The sequence below is a fragment of the Montipora capricornis genome, chromosome 6 (assembly GCF_036669925.1).
Source record: "Montipora capricornis isolate CH-2021 chromosome 6, ASM3666992v2, whole genome shotgun sequence".
Classification (NCBI taxonomy): Eukaryota; Metazoa; Cnidaria; class Anthozoa; order Scleractinia; family Acroporidae; genus Montipora; species Montipora capricornis.
In genome coordinates, this window is record NC_090888.1 from 72,268,380 (window position 1) to 72,286,547 (window position 18,168).

Genomic DNA, 18,168 nt, shown 5'->3' on the forward strand with positions numbered 1-18,168 from the left:
CAGTTTAGTGTGTCTTCGAAGACGCATTAAAGTAGATACTTCGTCCAGACGCATAATGCGTCCCGTGGCCGTCTTTACACTAGACGAATTTAACAGACGCAGAAAAATTGTTTGCCCAAGTTCGTCCCAGACGAATTATGCGTCTCTAGTATAAAAACGGCCATTGTTGAATGTATCTTTTCAATCATTTTCTCCATTCCCAGTCTTAGTCTCCATTTTCTCATTTCCCTAACCTAGATAATTTTGCTGTAATCACTGAGCATAATTAAGTAGTCTAACTCTACCTGCCTAGATTAGTTAGTTCACTTAATGCTACTTGCAGTGTAGTGTTAATGGTTATTGCAAATTTAAAAATAAGTGGCTGGGTTTGGTGAACAAGTGCTGTATTGAGACTGGTCCGCCTTTGATCAGTTCCTCGTATATCTGAAAAGTCCAAAAATCTGACGATTTGCAGATATTTCCACAAATAAATCTTGGTCCGTCCGCATTCGGGGCTCAGTCCCACACAGTGACTCTGCCCTTAACCATCTCCTTCACAGGTCGGTGATTTGCATGCAAAGCAAAGCAGAACAGATGACAAAAACGAGTTTATTTTATGTCACCGGAGATGACTTACCAGACGACTGAATTGTAGCGTCCTCCTTCTCTTTAATAAGTGAAATGATATTTTTTAGAACATCTCTTTGCCTACTATCCTTGTATTTTTTTATGTAGGGCTTACGCGAAACATTGTGGTCAGCGTCGGCAAATGCATTTCTGCTTTGCCATGAATTAAATTTACCACTTTTTGAACCCTCCAGTCTTTCTCTTAGATGCACATTTTCTTTCAGCCATCGAAGTCCCTTTTGCAATGAGTACAGCTTAACTGAAAAAAAAAACTAAGTTTCAACAGAATGCACATAAGTTTCGGTTATATGATTTATGTACGGCAAAATAATATTCTAAGACTTCTTGTACCGCTGGCTGGAGGTGACTGAAGACGTCTCTTATTGGTCATTTGTAATTTGCGGCGAGCGAATTGATTCGAATTTGCTGTGAGCATTTTGTTTTGATACAGTGACGACAGTTGACTGTGCGCCACCGTACAAAACAACTTAAACAGCGTAAAACCTGTTTTTTTCTGGCGAAGTCCTATTTTGCTATTTAAATTCAATGCTCGAAAAGCAAGAAAAAAGACGACAACAAAAATGCCAATCTGGTTAAGTGCATCGAAGCAACAGCTGAAGCTGGTTCATGGTCCACGTATCAAGTTAGCTTGGTTCTTGAAGCTCTAACTGTGCTCGGTTGTTCTACAGTTCTGAGTACTTTATAAACACATAGTCAGAGATACAATGTTGATGTTCTCAAGGTAGATATAAGACCCCACAAAAGAAAAAGAAGAAAACTCCCTGACTGTAGTGCAATAATAATAATAATAACTGAAATTGGGTTACCTGGGAACGTAAATGTATCGTACTCGAGTTCTCGGAAATCAACATGGCAGCGGTTTCCACGAGTTTTAGTAGTTTAGTCAAATCCGAGCCATCCAGTCATAAGCAAACATTAGGACCTCGTTAGATATAGAAACCAACTCGGACAGAGATTTTTCTCCTTCCTCCTATGGGTACTAATATATTCATTGGGATATGAAGTGGACCAACAAAGAGACTTCCTGATCACATTTACATTACAATAGGTTTAAGTTTCTACCTAGGCCCCAATGATTATCAACGAAACAATCACGAAATTGTTTCCGGATAACAAGATGTCCAGAAATGCAGTATGACACCGGGTAGTTTTTAAATTGTTTTGTTTCTTTTTTTTTTTTACCCTATCAAGTACCGAAAGTATTGTGAAATCCATAGCAAATGAAAACCAATAATAAGACTTGCACTTCTGATTTGATTCCATGAGTAATTAGTCAATATATTCTTGTTTTATAGTCGATGCACAAATCCGTTGGAAAAAGATCATTTTACTTAATAGAAATACGAAATTTATACATACCTGCTTCATGTGAATTATTAGGTTTTGTTACCTGAACGAAAAAAGCTAATGTCAACAACAGCATGAGTAGACCACCAAGATGCCTGCACAAAACCGAATCTGAATTTATTATCCATTTTTTGTTTCCATACCGGCTCATAATTAACCCGACAAAAAGGAAATAGTAAAATTAATTTTAATTTCTGTTTATCCCATCGCGCGCACCAAGTTCCTAGGTGAAAAAACCGTTCATAAGAGAAACAATTGAACTCCTTGACCCGTCTATGGATATATGAATACAAGACCATCAAATCCTCGTTTTCAACGACCGGTGGTTCGCATTTCAATTATGTCATAAATTATAAACTATCTTCAAGCAAAACCTCAGAGTACTCTCATACCGTTAAATCGCTACGTGTCGGCCAAAAAATGGTTACATAGGTCAAGGGGTTGGTCAAGGCCCTTACTTGTAAAACCATATGGGACACAACAAGAATAATAGCTTTTATTTAGAGAGGGAGACACAATAACCTATCACAGTTTTCTAACTTGCAGCCTTCTATTCCAGATCGAATTGGAATTTGTAGTGCTGGTTTTTTAGGAGAGGGGAAAACCGGAGTACCCGGGGGACAAACTCTCAGAGCAGACCAAGGGCGTTTTCCATTTACAAAAAATGTCCGGAAATTTCGGTGGAAATTTCCATCGGGTGAAAAACGTGTTCCATTTAACTCAGGTCCGTTCGCCGTCCAGTGACTGCGATTTTACGCGCCAAAATTTAAAAATATGGCCGTAAATAGCCTGGAAGTGGTAAAACCTTTCAAAAGTTGTAAATGGAGCACACATTTCCATCGGAAATTTTCCAACGGGAAAACAGGACTACCTTTTCAGAAGTTCCGTTTATTCCGGAAATTTTCCAGTGGAACGAACCAAAAACGTGTGTTCCATTTACGTCCCGACCGGAATTTCCGGAATTTCTTGGCAAATGGAAAACGCCCCAGGAAACCAACAACAAATTCAACCCAGTTATGACGTCGAGTCTGCGAAGACCCCAGGCCACATTGGTGGAATCGAAGGCGATTGCACCTTACTCCTCTCTTGGCATTAAATTTAGCGTCACATTTATCATTTATTTAAAACACAGTCATTCACGATGAGCAAAGGGATTACATTTTTACACCATCTCTTACATTTCTACACAAAAAGCCCATTATTCTAGTCGTGGCGGGTAGAAAATGTTGTCGAAAATAAAAAAGGTTGCCGCACACACAAACAAGTAAAACTGATTACATAATCAAATAATCCGCTTTAATTTACTTTTAAACTAATATTTCTTGGCTTAAATGTTCACCAGTCTATCCTAAATGCCAGAGATCAAGCCGATTTTGCCAAGAAGACGGCGACAGGTGAGCGAAGACTTGAGAGGAGTGCCTCTCTGTAGTATTCAGGGTGTTAACAAGAAATATAATTTCGTAATAGTATTGCTATCGATATCATTTAATTTGATTACAACGTATTTGTAAGGCACTAGTTTAATGCAATGATTTCCTCAAGTGGATTAGAACCTTTGTCTTGCTCGATGGTTTCGTGATTTTCGTATTTTTGCACAACGTCGCCGCACGGTCGGGTCACTCGGCTCTACTCTTTAGTCCAGTCATCTCCAACAAAATCCACTTCTCCTCCTGAAACGTTCCTTTAAAATGAGAATGTAAGTAGATTAAAACTCTGATGGGGTCGCTCACTTAGTTGAGGTTATTTTATTTAATGATCTTCACCTTTCTTTTGGCCACTGACATGCAACGCTTTTAGTTTTTAATTAAGGTTGTTGTATGATGAGCTATTCAATCTAAATCAGATTGCCAACAAACTTCCGCGGTCTTCAGTCTATGTTGCTTTACAGATAGATTACAAAATGACTCTCTCAAGTCAAGTGTGAAAATAAATGATTCTTTTCATTTGCGGTTTCACCACAGTAAAAGTTACCCATCTCACTTGGAATTGCAAATTTGCTTTCAGTGAATGCCGAAATCTTTGTCCGAATAATGTCTTTCTCAGTTTAATTTACATTTGCCGCGACTTCCTCATTTTATCCTGTCATCATCATTATCAACGAATTATTAACATCCTTAGTGGCTTTTTAACTAATAAGGTGTTATTTGGAAGGTTGTGCAAAAATCTACCGTCCAAGGATTTATCTCTACCAATATACACGAGAGTGGAAGGTTTCCTCACTCCTTGCAGTATCCACATGAAAATGGGCAAGTCATATGAATGTCATGCAGATTCTGAAAGAGCTCTGGCCAGTCACACATTCCATTTAATGCAAAAGAAGCACATTGTGGATGCTGATCACTACAAAGACCTGCAAAATGAGTTAAAGCAAATCTAAGTGTGAATGAGTGTTGTCCTTAGTAGCGTGTAATACGAAACGATAGAAATCAAGTGAAGCCTTTACGCAACCGGAGGTCGCGGGTTCGATTCCCACCTGGGTCACAGATTTTAATAATACGTGACTTGCTAAAAGCCTTTATTCGCAGTCGGAGACTGAATTGCTAAGGGCGCAGCTCGACGAGATCAGACCGAAGGAACTGTGCTACCGGCTGGGCGCTCGGCCCCTGAACACGACCCATGTATGACCTCGGAGCACAGCCGGCCACAGCCAGATGGAGTAGGCTGGGAGTGGATTTTGCTGACAGAGGAAAGCCGGAGTACCCGGAGAAAAACCCTCGGAGTCAGGTTGAGATCGACTGAAACTCAGTCCACATACGATCTCGGGGCCGAGAGTTGAACCCGGGTCGCAGAGCTGAAAGGCACCTGAAAGGCGTGGTTTTTCTCTGTCCTTGACTGACGCGCAAGAAAGAAGATCCCGATGCCTTTGATCAGCGAAGGTTCTTCATCCATCACACTCAAAGTAGGGCCTCACTTGATTTCTATCCCTTATACTTAAAGCAAATCTATGATGATTGTTATGGAATTTGATGGCGTCTTGTCACTTGAGCGCACAATTAAAATTAGCGATATTTCACAAATTAGCAAGAACAAGATAACGTCAATAAACAAGGGCATCGGAGGAAGCTAGAGGAAGAGAAATCACTATTGTGCACCTCAAATTTAAAATTAGGACAAATGAAAATACGTTTACATGGCCCAATTTACTTGCAGGTTAACAGCGACGAAAGTTATAAATCTTGGGCGTTGATAATTGCAGTGTAGCCTAGAGAATTGTAATAAAGTGTAGTGTAGTGTAGTAGAAGTTGTGAAATCGAAAACGTTTTCCCTTTGTGTCTTAGGGTTTTGCGATACTAACTGCTATAAATTAAGGGAGGAGAAGGGATTGGTTTCCAACGAAGCCTTATGTTAAAGTTTTTCCTTGAATACGTAATAAATTAATTTAGCAATCGAATCTGTCACGGCAATAAATGCCGGAGCCCAACAAATTGACCTGCTCACTCCCAACTGACTGCCTTCATAGTTCAGTTGGTAGAGCATTGCACCCGGCATCGCAGAGGTCAGGGGTTCATATACCGTTGAAGCCTCCTGAATGTCTATTAGAGATAATTGCTGAATTGTCCAGGATCACTTTTCTCTCATTCGAATTTTCCTCACCAACATTTAATGGCACCCTGTAAATGTCCATTGTGCTCTTATTGTTTTGGTCATAGATCTTTCGCTCCTTGGCTTGCTGGTGGTGTCTTATATGCTGATGCATTTTCTTGCTGCCAACTGAATGCCTGGACCTTGCACTTTCTTTATGCGCAGCGATCTTTTGTGTTAGAATGAGGTTCCAGAGGAGATTTTCACGAAAGCTCTGTGGCAACTCTTTTTTGTTTCCACGTGCCGCCCTCTTAAGCCCTTTGGGAAGAAAACAAATATTAACTCGTTTGTATTCTGCATTCAAAGTTCTTTAAAATTGGCGGACACTCTATCCGTCGTGGGTTTTGATTTTCACCCGGCTGACAATGATTGACTAGGAAATAGGCCATGCACAGTATTAGAAGACTGAAAAGTTCAAATTGCCATACGAATAGTTTATCATGTTCCATTTGGGAGCTTAAACAACAACGTGGTCGCCGGCAGGGATATCATCACGAGAAAATATTATTTCGATTTTTTGGGAAGACTTTGCGATTATTGCAGCGACGTTGACATTAAGGGAATAGGTGAAATAATATCTGCGTGCACTGGCGTCGTCGTCAGAGCGTCAAATTTGGCCAGTTTAAGTCGTTGTTTTGAGAAGGTGACAAATAAATGTACCAAAATCTTAAACGCACTTGTTGGTCGTGGGGAGCGATTGCTTTTTTTTTCGTTAAATTAACTCTCTAATTTGTCCTCTGTTCAACTTCTCACATGCACTACCGCAGGACGCTAGGGGCAGACTCATCTGTTTTGCTGGAGTTCCTTTCGTATACGATTAAGTAAAAAAAATGGAAAATATACGTTGTCTTAAGACGTTGTTTTGATTAGCAGATAACATAATCAATCATAATTTATGTAATCGCTTATCGTTACCTTTAAGATGCCTGGTGTGAACTAACTCCAATGAAAACATAACAATCATCAAGAAACCAATAAATATATCGCAACGAATTGTCATTCCCATTTAAAAACATCAGACAAATTGAACAACAGTTTTCAAAATCGGAAAGCGGGACTTAATTTTCCGTTGGGCAGTGACCTTTTGTCTCTCCAGTGAATAGGTCAAGGGAGCACAGGGGGATTGGGGAGAGGACGAAAATTGGGGTGAATTGCATAACATTAAAAAAACCCCGCTGTCTTTTCAAGAATCATTTTGAAAAAGAGTATCTCAAAGACACAGGTGAATACAGTGCAATACGTAAAGTTTCCCTATTTCCCAAACATGTGTTACCCTTCCTTGTGACAATATGACCACTGACGCGTTAAAGGGTGACCAGGTTAGTGTATACAAACCACTTTATGCTCAATGGAGCACCTGTCAGGCGTATCAATGATGTAATTTGCAGGGGACCGAATGGTATTCTAGGGGATTTAAAAAACATGAGAAATTGCGTTTACTTTAATCCTTCTACATTTTAAAGAAAGGCGGAATCTAAGTTAGTATTTCAGAATTTTGTCCTCACTTTTATTGACCTTCAATTCCTTAATTTGCGCTTTTTATTTTTGTCTTGTTTGCACAGAGGTACTATGATAAACAAATCGCTTCCTTTTTTCTCCAGAGTTTGAAAGAGCGTTTGCTGAAGACCTGTCTGGCAAGATTTTGAGCATTGATTTTTATCCAAAGTCTGTTTACGTTGAGTGTAAGTTTTGGATTTCTCGGTCCGCCATTACTCACGTTCAAAACTGACCGATTGGACCTCAGAGGTTTGGTTCTAGAGAAAAGTGACGTCATTCACTTATATGGAGTGTTTTCACGTGACGTCATGGCGGCCATGTTGGTGTACTTAAACAATGGAACGACGGCCATGTTGATGTGCCCTCCTGGAATTGAGCTTTATGATAATGCAAACGTTTTCTTTTGTTCCGGTGAAAAAAACAAGGTTACTGATCCCGTGAATGAAAACACTCTATAGCTTAAGATTTCAGCTAGTAAACGCAGTTTATTATGTATGCAAAATTACACGAGTTTAAAATCTGAAAGCCCGAAACTCCCGTGCATGCTGCATATTAATTCAGTCGGGTACAAACACTTACATAAAAAAGAAATTTGAAAATATTATTATTATGGAAGACTTAACTGTGCAGAAAAGTGTCTTTCATAAGTATAACTACGAGCCAGGTGGCCTAGTCAATTATACTATTTACAGTGCATGCACAAAGAAATAATTACTTTCTAAGAAAAACCGAAAAAACTAAAACTCTAGAATTGTTCATTTAGATAACGAAGCTAACGAGCGACTGTCTGTATGATGTGAATCTTTGCACGATTTCACAATTTTGAGAAATTGTCCATTTCTGTGACTTTTCTATGGTTTTGCTTACAACGTTCTCATCTTGTTAAATCTTAGTCAATTCGTTCTCTAAGTTAATAGAGTAAGCGGCTAGGAAATCGAAAATTACTTGTATACTGCTAACGTTGTGTCCAGAATATAAACTCTTCACCCCAGTTCTTAAATCTTTATATTTGTCCCTTTTGAACATTGTCCTCGCTGGTCGACGGCAGTTCCTTCTATGATGAACCATTCCTTATTCACTTTGTCTAGTACACTCATGTCAGGTTTGTTGGCGCCATTTCTTGGGCATTTTACTGAGATGCCATAGAATATCCCACAAAACATTCGCTTTTTCATTCTCCAGACATGGTACTGGATGGCTCTGCTTATTACAAGGTAGAAAGTGTTGAGATTCGAACTTTTCAACATACTGTGGTACAGAGGTCGTTGCATTCGATCGTGCCTGTCCTGGTGTAGTGTCTGTGCCATTCTGGAGCAGCCACATAGTATATGGGGTACTGTTTCTTGATCGGTGGAACATAATCGGCAGATGGTTTCATCAACACTCCATTATTATTATTATTATTATTATTATTATTATTATTATTATTATTATTATTATTATTTAGCAGTATAAAGGTTCGTATGCTAGCTTAGCACATAGCTCAATAGGGCGCTATTGCGTAACCTAAAGGCTGTAAAAATAAACTGAATATGTCTAAAAAGTTCGTATCTACATACATCTATCTATATAAAAACGAATTACAAAGGTTAGCTTCGATTCTTGAAAAGGTAGAAATGTAAAATAAATATCTTCAGACCTATTAAAACAATAATATTAAAGCTTCTAAGACAATTCCACTTGCAAAAAAAATAATAAAAAAATAAAAATTATTTTGTCTTGCATTAACCTATCATATTATTTTGTCCCAATCCTATGAATAAATTTCAAATATACTAAATATATCCGCAATCTAGAATACAAGAAAGGTCATCACCATATCGTAGGCCTTGTTGCCTCCCCCACAGATCCCACTTGTTGAAAGATGTTAAAAATTCCAGATGAAAATTAAGGTAAAAAGACAACGTAGGTATCGATAACAGCCATTAATTAACTTCACCATCATACAACTTAATACAAATCAAAACCAAGTGTGGAAGAGAATAAAATTCAGTTCCCATTCGCTATTACCAAACCTTGAATTTGAAAAAGGAATTGCGGGGGGGAGGGGGGGGGGCGAACTTTAACTACCAAAATTTGTTAGCGCGTAAGGCGTAGCCTATAGGACGCTACTTTAACATATGGACGACTTTAACTATATCTGCTAAAACCTATAAAACCAAATGGTAAAGCCTATAAACAAAGATAAACTTATGACTCATAATTTCCTAATATAGTCTTTTAAAAACTACAAACCCCTAAGCATTCAATCATCGCTTCAGTGATATCCTTAATAACGACTCTAAAGAACCAATTTGATAATATGTTATAATTATAATATGTTCCATGTTCTTCTTTTCTTACCACGTTGTTGTTGTTCTGGTCTTTCATTAGCCATTTTTGAAGTGTTGAGTAAATCAAATATGAAATGTAGAAGTCGTCATAATTTGGTTCAGAGACACCAAATCCTCTCAGCAGTGAGGTTGAACAAAGAGCAGAATATTTAAGTACTTTTTTGGATGTGCTCTGATGCTCTAAACATGGCTAACTTTCGATTGGAGCGTTCTTGCTACCGAGCTCGGTGAAGCACGTCTTCCCTACTCGCCGCCATGATAATGATGATGATGATTATTATTATTATTATCATTGTTATTATTATTGTTATTATCATGGCTTCTTTGCTTTTTTCTCAATATCCTATTTATACCAACAAAGCGGGGTGTAATTCTTAGGCTTTGTGGTCTTCATCCGTTTTTTTTTTTTTTTTTGGTTTTGTTTTGTTTTCTTCTTTTTTTTTGTTGGTTTTTTCTTTTGTTTTTAAAATTTCTTCATTTGTTTGTAGAAGAACTTAACAATTTCATTGTTCTGAGATAGAATCCATTTTTGGGCTCTCTTATCTTGTGTCAGTATGTTGAGGTTTTCCTCCAGTTTTAGGTTATTATTATTATTATTATTACTATAATATATTATTAATGGTGGTCTGAACTAGTAAGTCACAAAAGCATACCTGTCATTAAATTTTATAGTTATTGAGAGTTCTCCCTGGAAATATACAAAATAGGATACAAATCATATTATGTAAACTTACTTACTTGTGGTGCAGGGCACAGGCGGGGAGTGAATTACCATATGCTGGTGCCTTGTAAAATGCTTGTCAGCAGACCTCCCAAGTCTCCCATTTTTGCTATGGGAACTTCCAGCTTAGAAAAAAGCTAAGATTGTCTCCTCAGCTGCTTGGGCGAGTTTGGAAGTTCTTGGGGCATATGAATATGATCAATCTCGATAAAGGAATTGATAGAATTTACCAACTTCTGGACAAAAAATTATTTTTTGGTAATTTCAGTTTGCTTGGCAGATGGTTATCTTAAACTCTGTTTATTGACCATGACATGACTTATTCAAAGGAGTAAGTTAGATCGACGTCAATGATTGATAATGGTAATATTCATGGCATCTGCTAATGATGCCATTATCAGTGAATTGTAATGACAACAATGACACTGAACACCAGCGGGAAAGCTTAAGGATAGATATCCAAATTTTCGATGTTATTATTGCAAAAAAAAAAAAAAAAAAGGATTCATATAACAATAACCGTGGTACGTAGAAATAAGATTTTATTGTAATACATATGACAATTCTATAAAACTAGTAAATCGAGGGGGTGTGGTTAAGTGGTACATATCAGGAGCTTCGTCGTTCGTGGCATTTGTTGGACGTTTCATGTATTGCAGGTTACATTAACATGGGAAGTTATTAATTTGGAGTTTTAACTCGAGCTTAAGGAATTTAAAAGCAGGGTAACAAATATTTGGCGATTAAACCATCTCAATGATAATTTAAAAGTTACAATAACGACACCATATTTAAATTGGAAAACAAGAAAATCATCCTGAGGTCAGACCAGTATATGAGTAAACTGAATTTTTGTAAGTACCTATAGAGTTATTTCCTTTGGATTACTCTATCCTTTGCTACCCTTTGGTCTCATGTTTGCTAGTATTTTGAAGAAGGAACAACTTTATTGGCTAACTCAAATTATTGCAGTAGTTTCCATCACGCCCCATACCAAGTTCTAAAGTATGATGCTTACAGAATAAAATCAGTAAGAATTGCAAATCTGTTAGTATAACATTACATCAACTAAATTACCTAAGCTAAATATACTAAATCGTTTCCGTAATATTTTTTGATCCATCGAAAAGTTGTAAGCCAATAAATCTTTAAACAGGTGTTTCTAAAAAGTTTTTAATTTGTCTATTTGTTCCTCAGTGGCATCTCTGTCTACGTTTTTGGAACTAATCAGACAAAACTAGACGATTTTGCTGTTGCCTATTTAACTAATATTGGCACGCCGGTTGTTTCCAGTTCCTTACTAAGACTAACTGCTTGCACCTCTAGTCTTCAGTGTCATTCTGCCGGTCTTTAGACTTTCTCTTGATCCTGGAAATAATCTTATTCAACAAGTCCATGAGACTTTTGACTATGTGAAAGGCCAAAAGCTTGACTCTTTTTTTGTGAGATTTTCTCTTCGTTTGATTCCAATTTGTCCTGCTCAGTTTCCATGGCAACGTTACCCTCTAGCTTTTTGTTCCTTATGATCTGTGCCAGGGCTCTGTTCAGCTTTATACGTAATGCGAGAGGAACACGAATATTAGGCTTCACGTTTCTTCGAAGCAAAGCTGCATTCTCGTCATAACTGAAATAAATAATGCACCCAGTCAGCAAGAAATATATATTCGTCTTACTTTAATACCAATTAATAATCATGACCATGAGAAATGCGCAGGTAAGAATTCAAGACCTGCCCGTCACCTACGTGAAAATCCTTCGCATTCTTTCAGCTGGCGTATACTCTGCAAGGCGCAATCATTTCACAAACGCAGAATTTTTGATGGCCTAATGATCCAACAATGGAAACCTGCTCTAAACAAACAAATTCATTGCTACATAGCAAAACTCTTCCCGTCGGGAATTACCTGATAGACATAAATACACAATCACGCGGATGGTCAAACTACCCTGAAGATGGTTTAACCCCGAAAACGTACGGTCTTCTACTTTTTAAAAGTTAAGCGTTGTAAATACTAGTCAATTATTCTGGATAAAAGCAGAACAACTAGTATTAGTAAAAAATGGACAACAACTTTGCAAGACACTGTTTCACTGTTCCATCGTACAAAATTGGCCTTGTTAGAACACTTGTTAATAGAACCAACAACACTTGGGCGGGCTTTCACAATGACGTTGAGAACCTCACTTTCATTTTACGTAAAAATTCTAATTGAGAAGATACTTGATCGGTATATTACTATAGCCCAGACCCCCTCAACTAATAGCGACCAAGTTCAATCCTCTGTTTCCGTAAGTATTTTAAGTTACATTACGTAGGTTCCTTTTCTACAGAAGCTTAGAGGAGATAACGTAAACCAGTTAAGCGTTTTTGTGTCGATTTAGACATTAAACTCGCTTTTTCTTCATTTAAGATCTGCAACATGTTCAATGTGAAGGATCCCGTGCCTTTTGATCTCCGTTCGCGTGTCGTGTATAAATTCACTTGTGCAGGATGTAATGCCTGTTACGTCGGGGAAACATTCCGACACATTTCGACGCGCATTCGTGAGCATCTGAGAAGGGACAGGACTTCTCACATTTTCCAACATTTGCAACACTCTGAGGAATGTCGAAGACTCTGTTCTGAGAGCTGCTTCTCCGTTTTAGATACGGCACCTAATCGTTTCCAGTTGTTGCTCAAAGAGACTGCTCATATCCGCTGGGAAAATCCCAGTCTAAATAGGCAGCTAAAGCATGTGGAGCTAACCCAATCTTTTTAGCTACATTTATGTTTTAGTGTAAGTTTTCTGTAGTTTTTCAGTGTTGTTGTTGTTGTAATTTCCTGCCATTAAGCACTTAATGACACTTAAGTTTGTTTTTTTCCTTTGTTACACTATTTGCGGGCGCATTACTCGATTGTTTGCATTTAGCGTTGTTGTAACGTTTACCTGTAATTTAAAATTCTAACGACAATGTACTAACGTGTGTTCAAATTGTAACATTGACTCAAATTCAAATTCGCACTGTAACGAACACTTGTAACTGAAGTAAAACTCAAAGTTGTTGTCCATTTTTTACGAATACTAGTCAATTAATAATCAAATTGTCAAATCGACAACGGAAAATCATTTTTTATATAGATATCGATGAAAGCCAATATCATTAGTGTAATCCTATTCTTTCAACGTCACTGAAGTTAAATTTGACTCTTTTATAGGACAAAAAATAACATTTTCTTGAGATGGTGATATGATATCTCTCACTCGTGATCATCAGCACTCGAAGAAATAGTTCCAGTCCCCACGCGGTCAAGTGATTTGCTCAAAAAATTACATTGTTAACTTTGACTTTAAAGTTAAACTGGTTTCATTTTATAGAAAACTGCAAAAACTAAAAAGAGAATGACAATACGTGAAGGAATTAATGAACAAATTAAAGATGAGCGAAACAATGAACTGGAACGAATGCCCAGTTTCTAGAAAGCAATTCCAATATGAATTGCTTCACTTACTTGTTGCAAATTCCGCAAGAGAATGGACACATTTTCCTTATTAGCTGAATGGAGTGAAAAGGTGACGGATGATTGCACATTCCCATCTTTGCATAGCTCCTGCATTCTCCTAACGAATCACGGCATTGGTCTAATAACACAAATGTCGTTAGTTCTTTAAGTACGTTGCTCAATGAAATTGAATTACATACGTGGATGATCGAAAAGAATTACGTTTCGTGAATGCTTTACATGTAGTTGGTGGTCAGATACTGACGCGAGCCTCCTCTCAGAAAGATTTAGGAGCGACGATCACCAGCGATCTCAAGTGGGACAGTCACTGAAATAGATTTTATCAGTTAGGACTTAAGGATGCTACTGAAATTTAAATTGACCAATCAGAATTCAGCGAGCGGGAAAAACTGTACTATCCGACGTCACGTCAATAGGTTCGCAGTTAAAGAACCAGAAAACCATTTGGCGCCAAAACTGGGTTGCCGGTGAGCGGCAGTTCGAACGTCAACTGTTGTATTTTGGCTGTTATTTGTGCTTTTTCTAACCATTTTAAGACGAAGTCAGTCTGGTCTTTTCGAATCCAGTGTAAGAAGACGTCAAGACTGTATTGAAATTGCATGTATTTATTTGTGTTAATTCGCGAAAAAAAGACTTTGGTGGCGTACTTTCTACAGGGTAGATCGACAACAACGTCATTTACGCACAGAAATGCACCGTTTCCAGTGAAAGGGCAAATGGATAGCACAGTTTTGACTGTTCTGCGCACTGCTGGCGCGGGTTCCGTATGCACAGAAGAAGGGAAAGAGAAGGACAAGGGGTTGCTGGATTATTTTAGTATGTAAACAATTTTTGGGAAGTGTCCATTGTTTCAGACGAAAACTGGAAACTCCGGACACTACCGTTTGCGGTTGGAGGTGGAGGCGTTTGAAAACACGGTGTGCGTTGGAGAATGGACCGAGCCACTCCTTTGCTTGGGTCGAACCAATGACTTTGAGGGACATGGGAGCAAGGGGAGATGGGGCTATTAATTTAGGCTCAGGTGCGTGGGTTGTTTAACGAGCACACTGCATGCAAGGGCTTTGAGAACGGGCCAGCGGTAAACCTCGAGTATTCGATTAGAATCGAAATTCTAACAAGTGTCTTTTACGCATTTTTTCACTTCTTACCCACCTATGAATATTGGAGGTCCCCGTAATGGATGGTCCACAATGATTGCTCCATTTGGACTCACTCGAATAGGTGGCCTTTGAAAACACGGTGGATGACATGGGCCCATGGCTGGTGGAGCCGGAAAACATGGACCCAGCATCGGTCCAATTATAGGCGGCGCTGGTATGCGGCATGGAGGGTGGCACGGTCGGATTATGGGGCGGCGCATACAATGTGGACGGCACGGGCATGGTCTAGGACACGGCGGACAACAAGGAAGACACACCATCGGACAGGTGGGTGCTGGAGGCTTTGGGGGTGGGGGTGGGGGTGGTGGCGGTGGTGGAGGTGGTGGTGATGAGCAGCAGCAGCAAATTTTACAAGCTGAAAAATTAGTATAGGTAATCAAATGGTGACGAGTGAAATTAAGGAATAATTTTAGGCCAGGGAGTTACTCCCTAATTTCACGAGTATACCATTTGATGAGATGTTAATATCATGTGAGACAAATTACGTTCATAAGACGCCATTTTGGCACTGTAAGAAAAGTTGCCGTGTTGCAATGTTGCATTGTAATTTCACATTAACGCTGAAATTTCGCGCCAAAAATTAAGGAGTTATTCGTCACCCATGTTATTATGCATTTTACTCAATGTGATTAAACAAAGCGCTGGAAAATTAACTGTAATACACGTAGCATAAATTCGGACTATTGTAGCAACAGCTTAAGCCGATGTGGTATAAAGGCAACTCGTAGTTACATATTTGCATTGGTAGAGACGAAAATAAAACTGAAAAGATAAAAGATATACTTACGGGTGGGACACACTGGCGTAGTTTTTTGTTTGTATTTTTTTTTTTTTTTGCAAATAAAGAGAAAAAATAGTGAGTGAGTGTCAACAAAATAATCACAACTTACAGGTACTTTACAAGCTGATTTCTTAAGTTGTAATAGCCTAAGATTATCTTGATGAACCCTTTCGTAAAGTTAGGGAAGGCTAAGGACCCTCCCCCCATCAATCAGATAACGACGGTAAGAATTCTGTGTGAGGCTGTGTGGCCCACTTGTTAGGGCGCTTTCCTTGACCTCCAGAGTTCAACTGAGCAACGTTCTGACCACTGGTTTGATTCGTTGCTGGTAGTCTCAGGTTCAACCTCTCAGCTGCACTTGTAAATAGCCAACTAACTTGGCTCCAGCCACTTACGTGGTATTCTTGACAGCTGTTGTTGAATGTTTTGTTCTGTCGTGATTGTGTTTCATATGTATGTGTGTATGTATTGTCACATTCTTTTGAGAAGCCAGGTCCAATTACAGATAATTCTTTGTGTTACTGGTTCCGTGAGAGCCTCTTGGCTAATTTTATTATTTTTATAATCTGAGTAAGATTGTGATCATGCATAACGGACGTCGACAAGAAGCTGGCTTTACTATCGCAGTGATGAAATCAGACGCGAATCACTTCTGGATATGATTATTAAGTTATATGTATCGGCAAATTCAAAGAAGGTAGTAAATGTAAAATAGTCTTAATTAACATTTTCCACTTTTAGTTTCTGTTTACTTACGGGGACATCCAGGACGACAAATGGACATGGGATCTACATTCACTGCAAACGATAGAGAGGTAGAGAGAAAGAAAAATGAGTGATTGTTATCCCAAATTTAAGGACGGTGCCTGCTAATTCAAAGGTATTTTTTGCGCGGTTTACTGAATATGCGGGAAAAGAAAATTGAGGGTAACCACGTATTTTTCGAAGATAATTAATCAACAATATTTGTAAAAAGCCTTGAAACACAAAGCAATATATGGCGATCTTTTCCAAATTGAAGCTTAAATATCTCTGAAAAATGCACGGTTACCCCCGATCTTCTTTTTGGATACCAAGAGCACTTGCTAAGTTCTGCTTTCTCCGCATAGTTTTGAACCGCGCAAAAATATCCCTGTATTGATAAGCATCACCCATAGGAAATCCCAGTATCACGAGATGCACAGAACGTATGCGGAATAACAATAGTAGGCACTGTCCTTAAAATTAATGGATACGGCACTGGATTCGCATGCGCATTCTCCGTGCTCGGACACCTCGTTGACCACTAGATGTTTTTTTTTCGCGGGCGTCTCGAATTTAAGGCCTCACTGCAAATGGGCAATGAGCTGCAAGTCTTAAATTCTAAAGTGCCTCGACTCAACTTTTTGTGAATAAATTATTATGGCTTTTACGGTCTGCTGAGTGTTTAAAACTAACCTGGCTTTACAGCGGTTACCAGTTACACGCGCTCCTCAACGACTTTCTTTTTTTTCATTTTTCGAAACTAAGTTTGGATGGACGTCAATCAAATGTTTCTATGACGATAGTCCTGTTTACTTGGCGGGAGTCGAATTCGACTCGGAAACATTTGATTGACGTCCACCTATATTTAGTTCCGAAAAATGAAAAAAGTCGTTGAGGGGCGCGTGTGACTAATTAGTAACCGCTGTAACATAAAAACCGGCTATAGCTACCGGAAAAACCTACCCCAGTGACAATAGTTTTGGCAGATAAAGGATACATTTTGATTTAATAGTTTGTTAATTAATATTTTTTTTAAGCGGAGCCAAAGAAAAAGCAACAAAAAACTCACTGTCTGGACAACAACAGCATCCGCAGCCACACTGAGGGTCTCTGAAGAGAAGGTCTTGGGGTTCACTTTCATTCAACTTTTTGTAACTGAGACTCATTAAGTAGTTATTTGCTGTTTGGTTTTGTAACTCAGCCGTTTTGTCTGGATAGATTCTTATAATTGTCTCTTGGTTCTTTTTTGCGATTCGTGGAAGTATGAGTTTTGCCACTTTGGCAGGCATACTAATACGAAAGGTGCTTCTTCTTGCAGCTTCGCCATTATCTTTGTTGTGACTGTGACGGTGATGATGACGGTGACGGTGTGTTGCTTTATGATGCCCTTTCAAATCAGTGGAATGTATTCCTGAAGCAAAGAGGACTGTTTTATTAAGTGGGGAAATGATAAAAGTCAGAAATCAAAGGCTGAATTATATTGTCCTCATTGGAATTTAGGGAGTGGATACTTGAGGAGTCATGTATACACTGGAATCAAGCCACGTTTGGAATCTAGCATCATCCCCTGAAGATAAAGAATCTGGAATCCAGAGCCTGGAATCGAGTATCCAATATATTGCCATGGACCCCTGTACAATGATGGCGCAACTGTATATATATGGTCATATATGTATATAAATTATGTTCTGAACCCTTAACATCCCTTTTCTCATCCAGTCAAGGACGATTCTGGCATATAGCTCAATAACGGTGAAACCGAAAGAGATCATTGCTGGTGAGGCCTATTGTGTATGTTATATTTTCTGGAGCGGTCTGCAGGCTGCTTAGGTACGAAAGCTATCTCACTTATTTGGATCTTATCATGCACTTCG

General features: G+C 38.7%; 2 protein-coding genes across 2 annotated transcripts in view; both read right to left on the bottom strand.

The window, feature by feature from the left end:
* Positions 1-2,481: 2,481 nt before the first annotated feature.
* On the bottom strand, positions 2,482-6,642 carry LOC138054453 (uncharacterized). The gene is made up of 4 exons (XM_068900892.1): positions 6,472-6,642; positions 5,569-5,814; positions 4,195-4,324; positions 2,482-3,655 (listed from the first exon to the last, which is right to left on the bottom strand). Exons 1-4 carry the CDS (start codon positions 6,560-6,562, stop codon positions 3,601-3,603), a joined length of 522 nt encoding a protein of 173 aa, XP_068756993.1. The 5' UTR covers positions 6,563-6,642; the 3' UTR covers positions 2,482-3,600.
* Positions 6,643-10,404: 3,762 nt separating this feature from the next.
* The window catches only part of LOC138054395 (uncharacterized), an 8,212-nt gene continuing 448 nt past the window's right edge, over positions 10,405-18,168 (bottom strand). Inside the window, exons 2-6 of the mRNA XM_068900837.1 lie at positions 17,364-17,705; positions 16,307-16,348; positions 14,762-15,124; positions 13,598-13,727; positions 10,405-11,731 (exon numbers count right to left, since the gene is read on the bottom strand). Of these exons, the coding sequence (XP_068756938.1) occupies positions 11,488-11,731; positions 13,598-13,727; positions 14,762-15,124; positions 16,307-16,348; positions 17,364-17,705 (1,121 nt within the window). The 3' untranslated portion in view covers positions 10,405-11,487. The remainder of the gene's footprint in view (positions 11,732-13,597; positions 13,728-14,761; positions 15,125-16,306; positions 16,349-17,363; positions 17,706-18,168) is intronic.

Bases quoted from the DNA above. Each gene is read 5' to 3' on its own strand.
- LOC138054453 (XM_068900892.1), bottom strand. From the start codon at position 6,562: ATGGGAATGACAATTCGTTGCGATATATTTATTGGTTTCTTGATGATT. The intron at 5,815-6,471 runs GTAACGATAAGC...TTCTTCCCAAAG, and splicing joins TCACACCAGGCATCTTAAAG to GGCTTAAGAGGGCGGCACGT. The intron at 4,325-5,568 runs GTGAGGAAAATT...CTCATTTTGCAG, and splicing joins CAGGGTGCCATTAAATGTTG to GTCTTTGTAGTGATCAGCAT.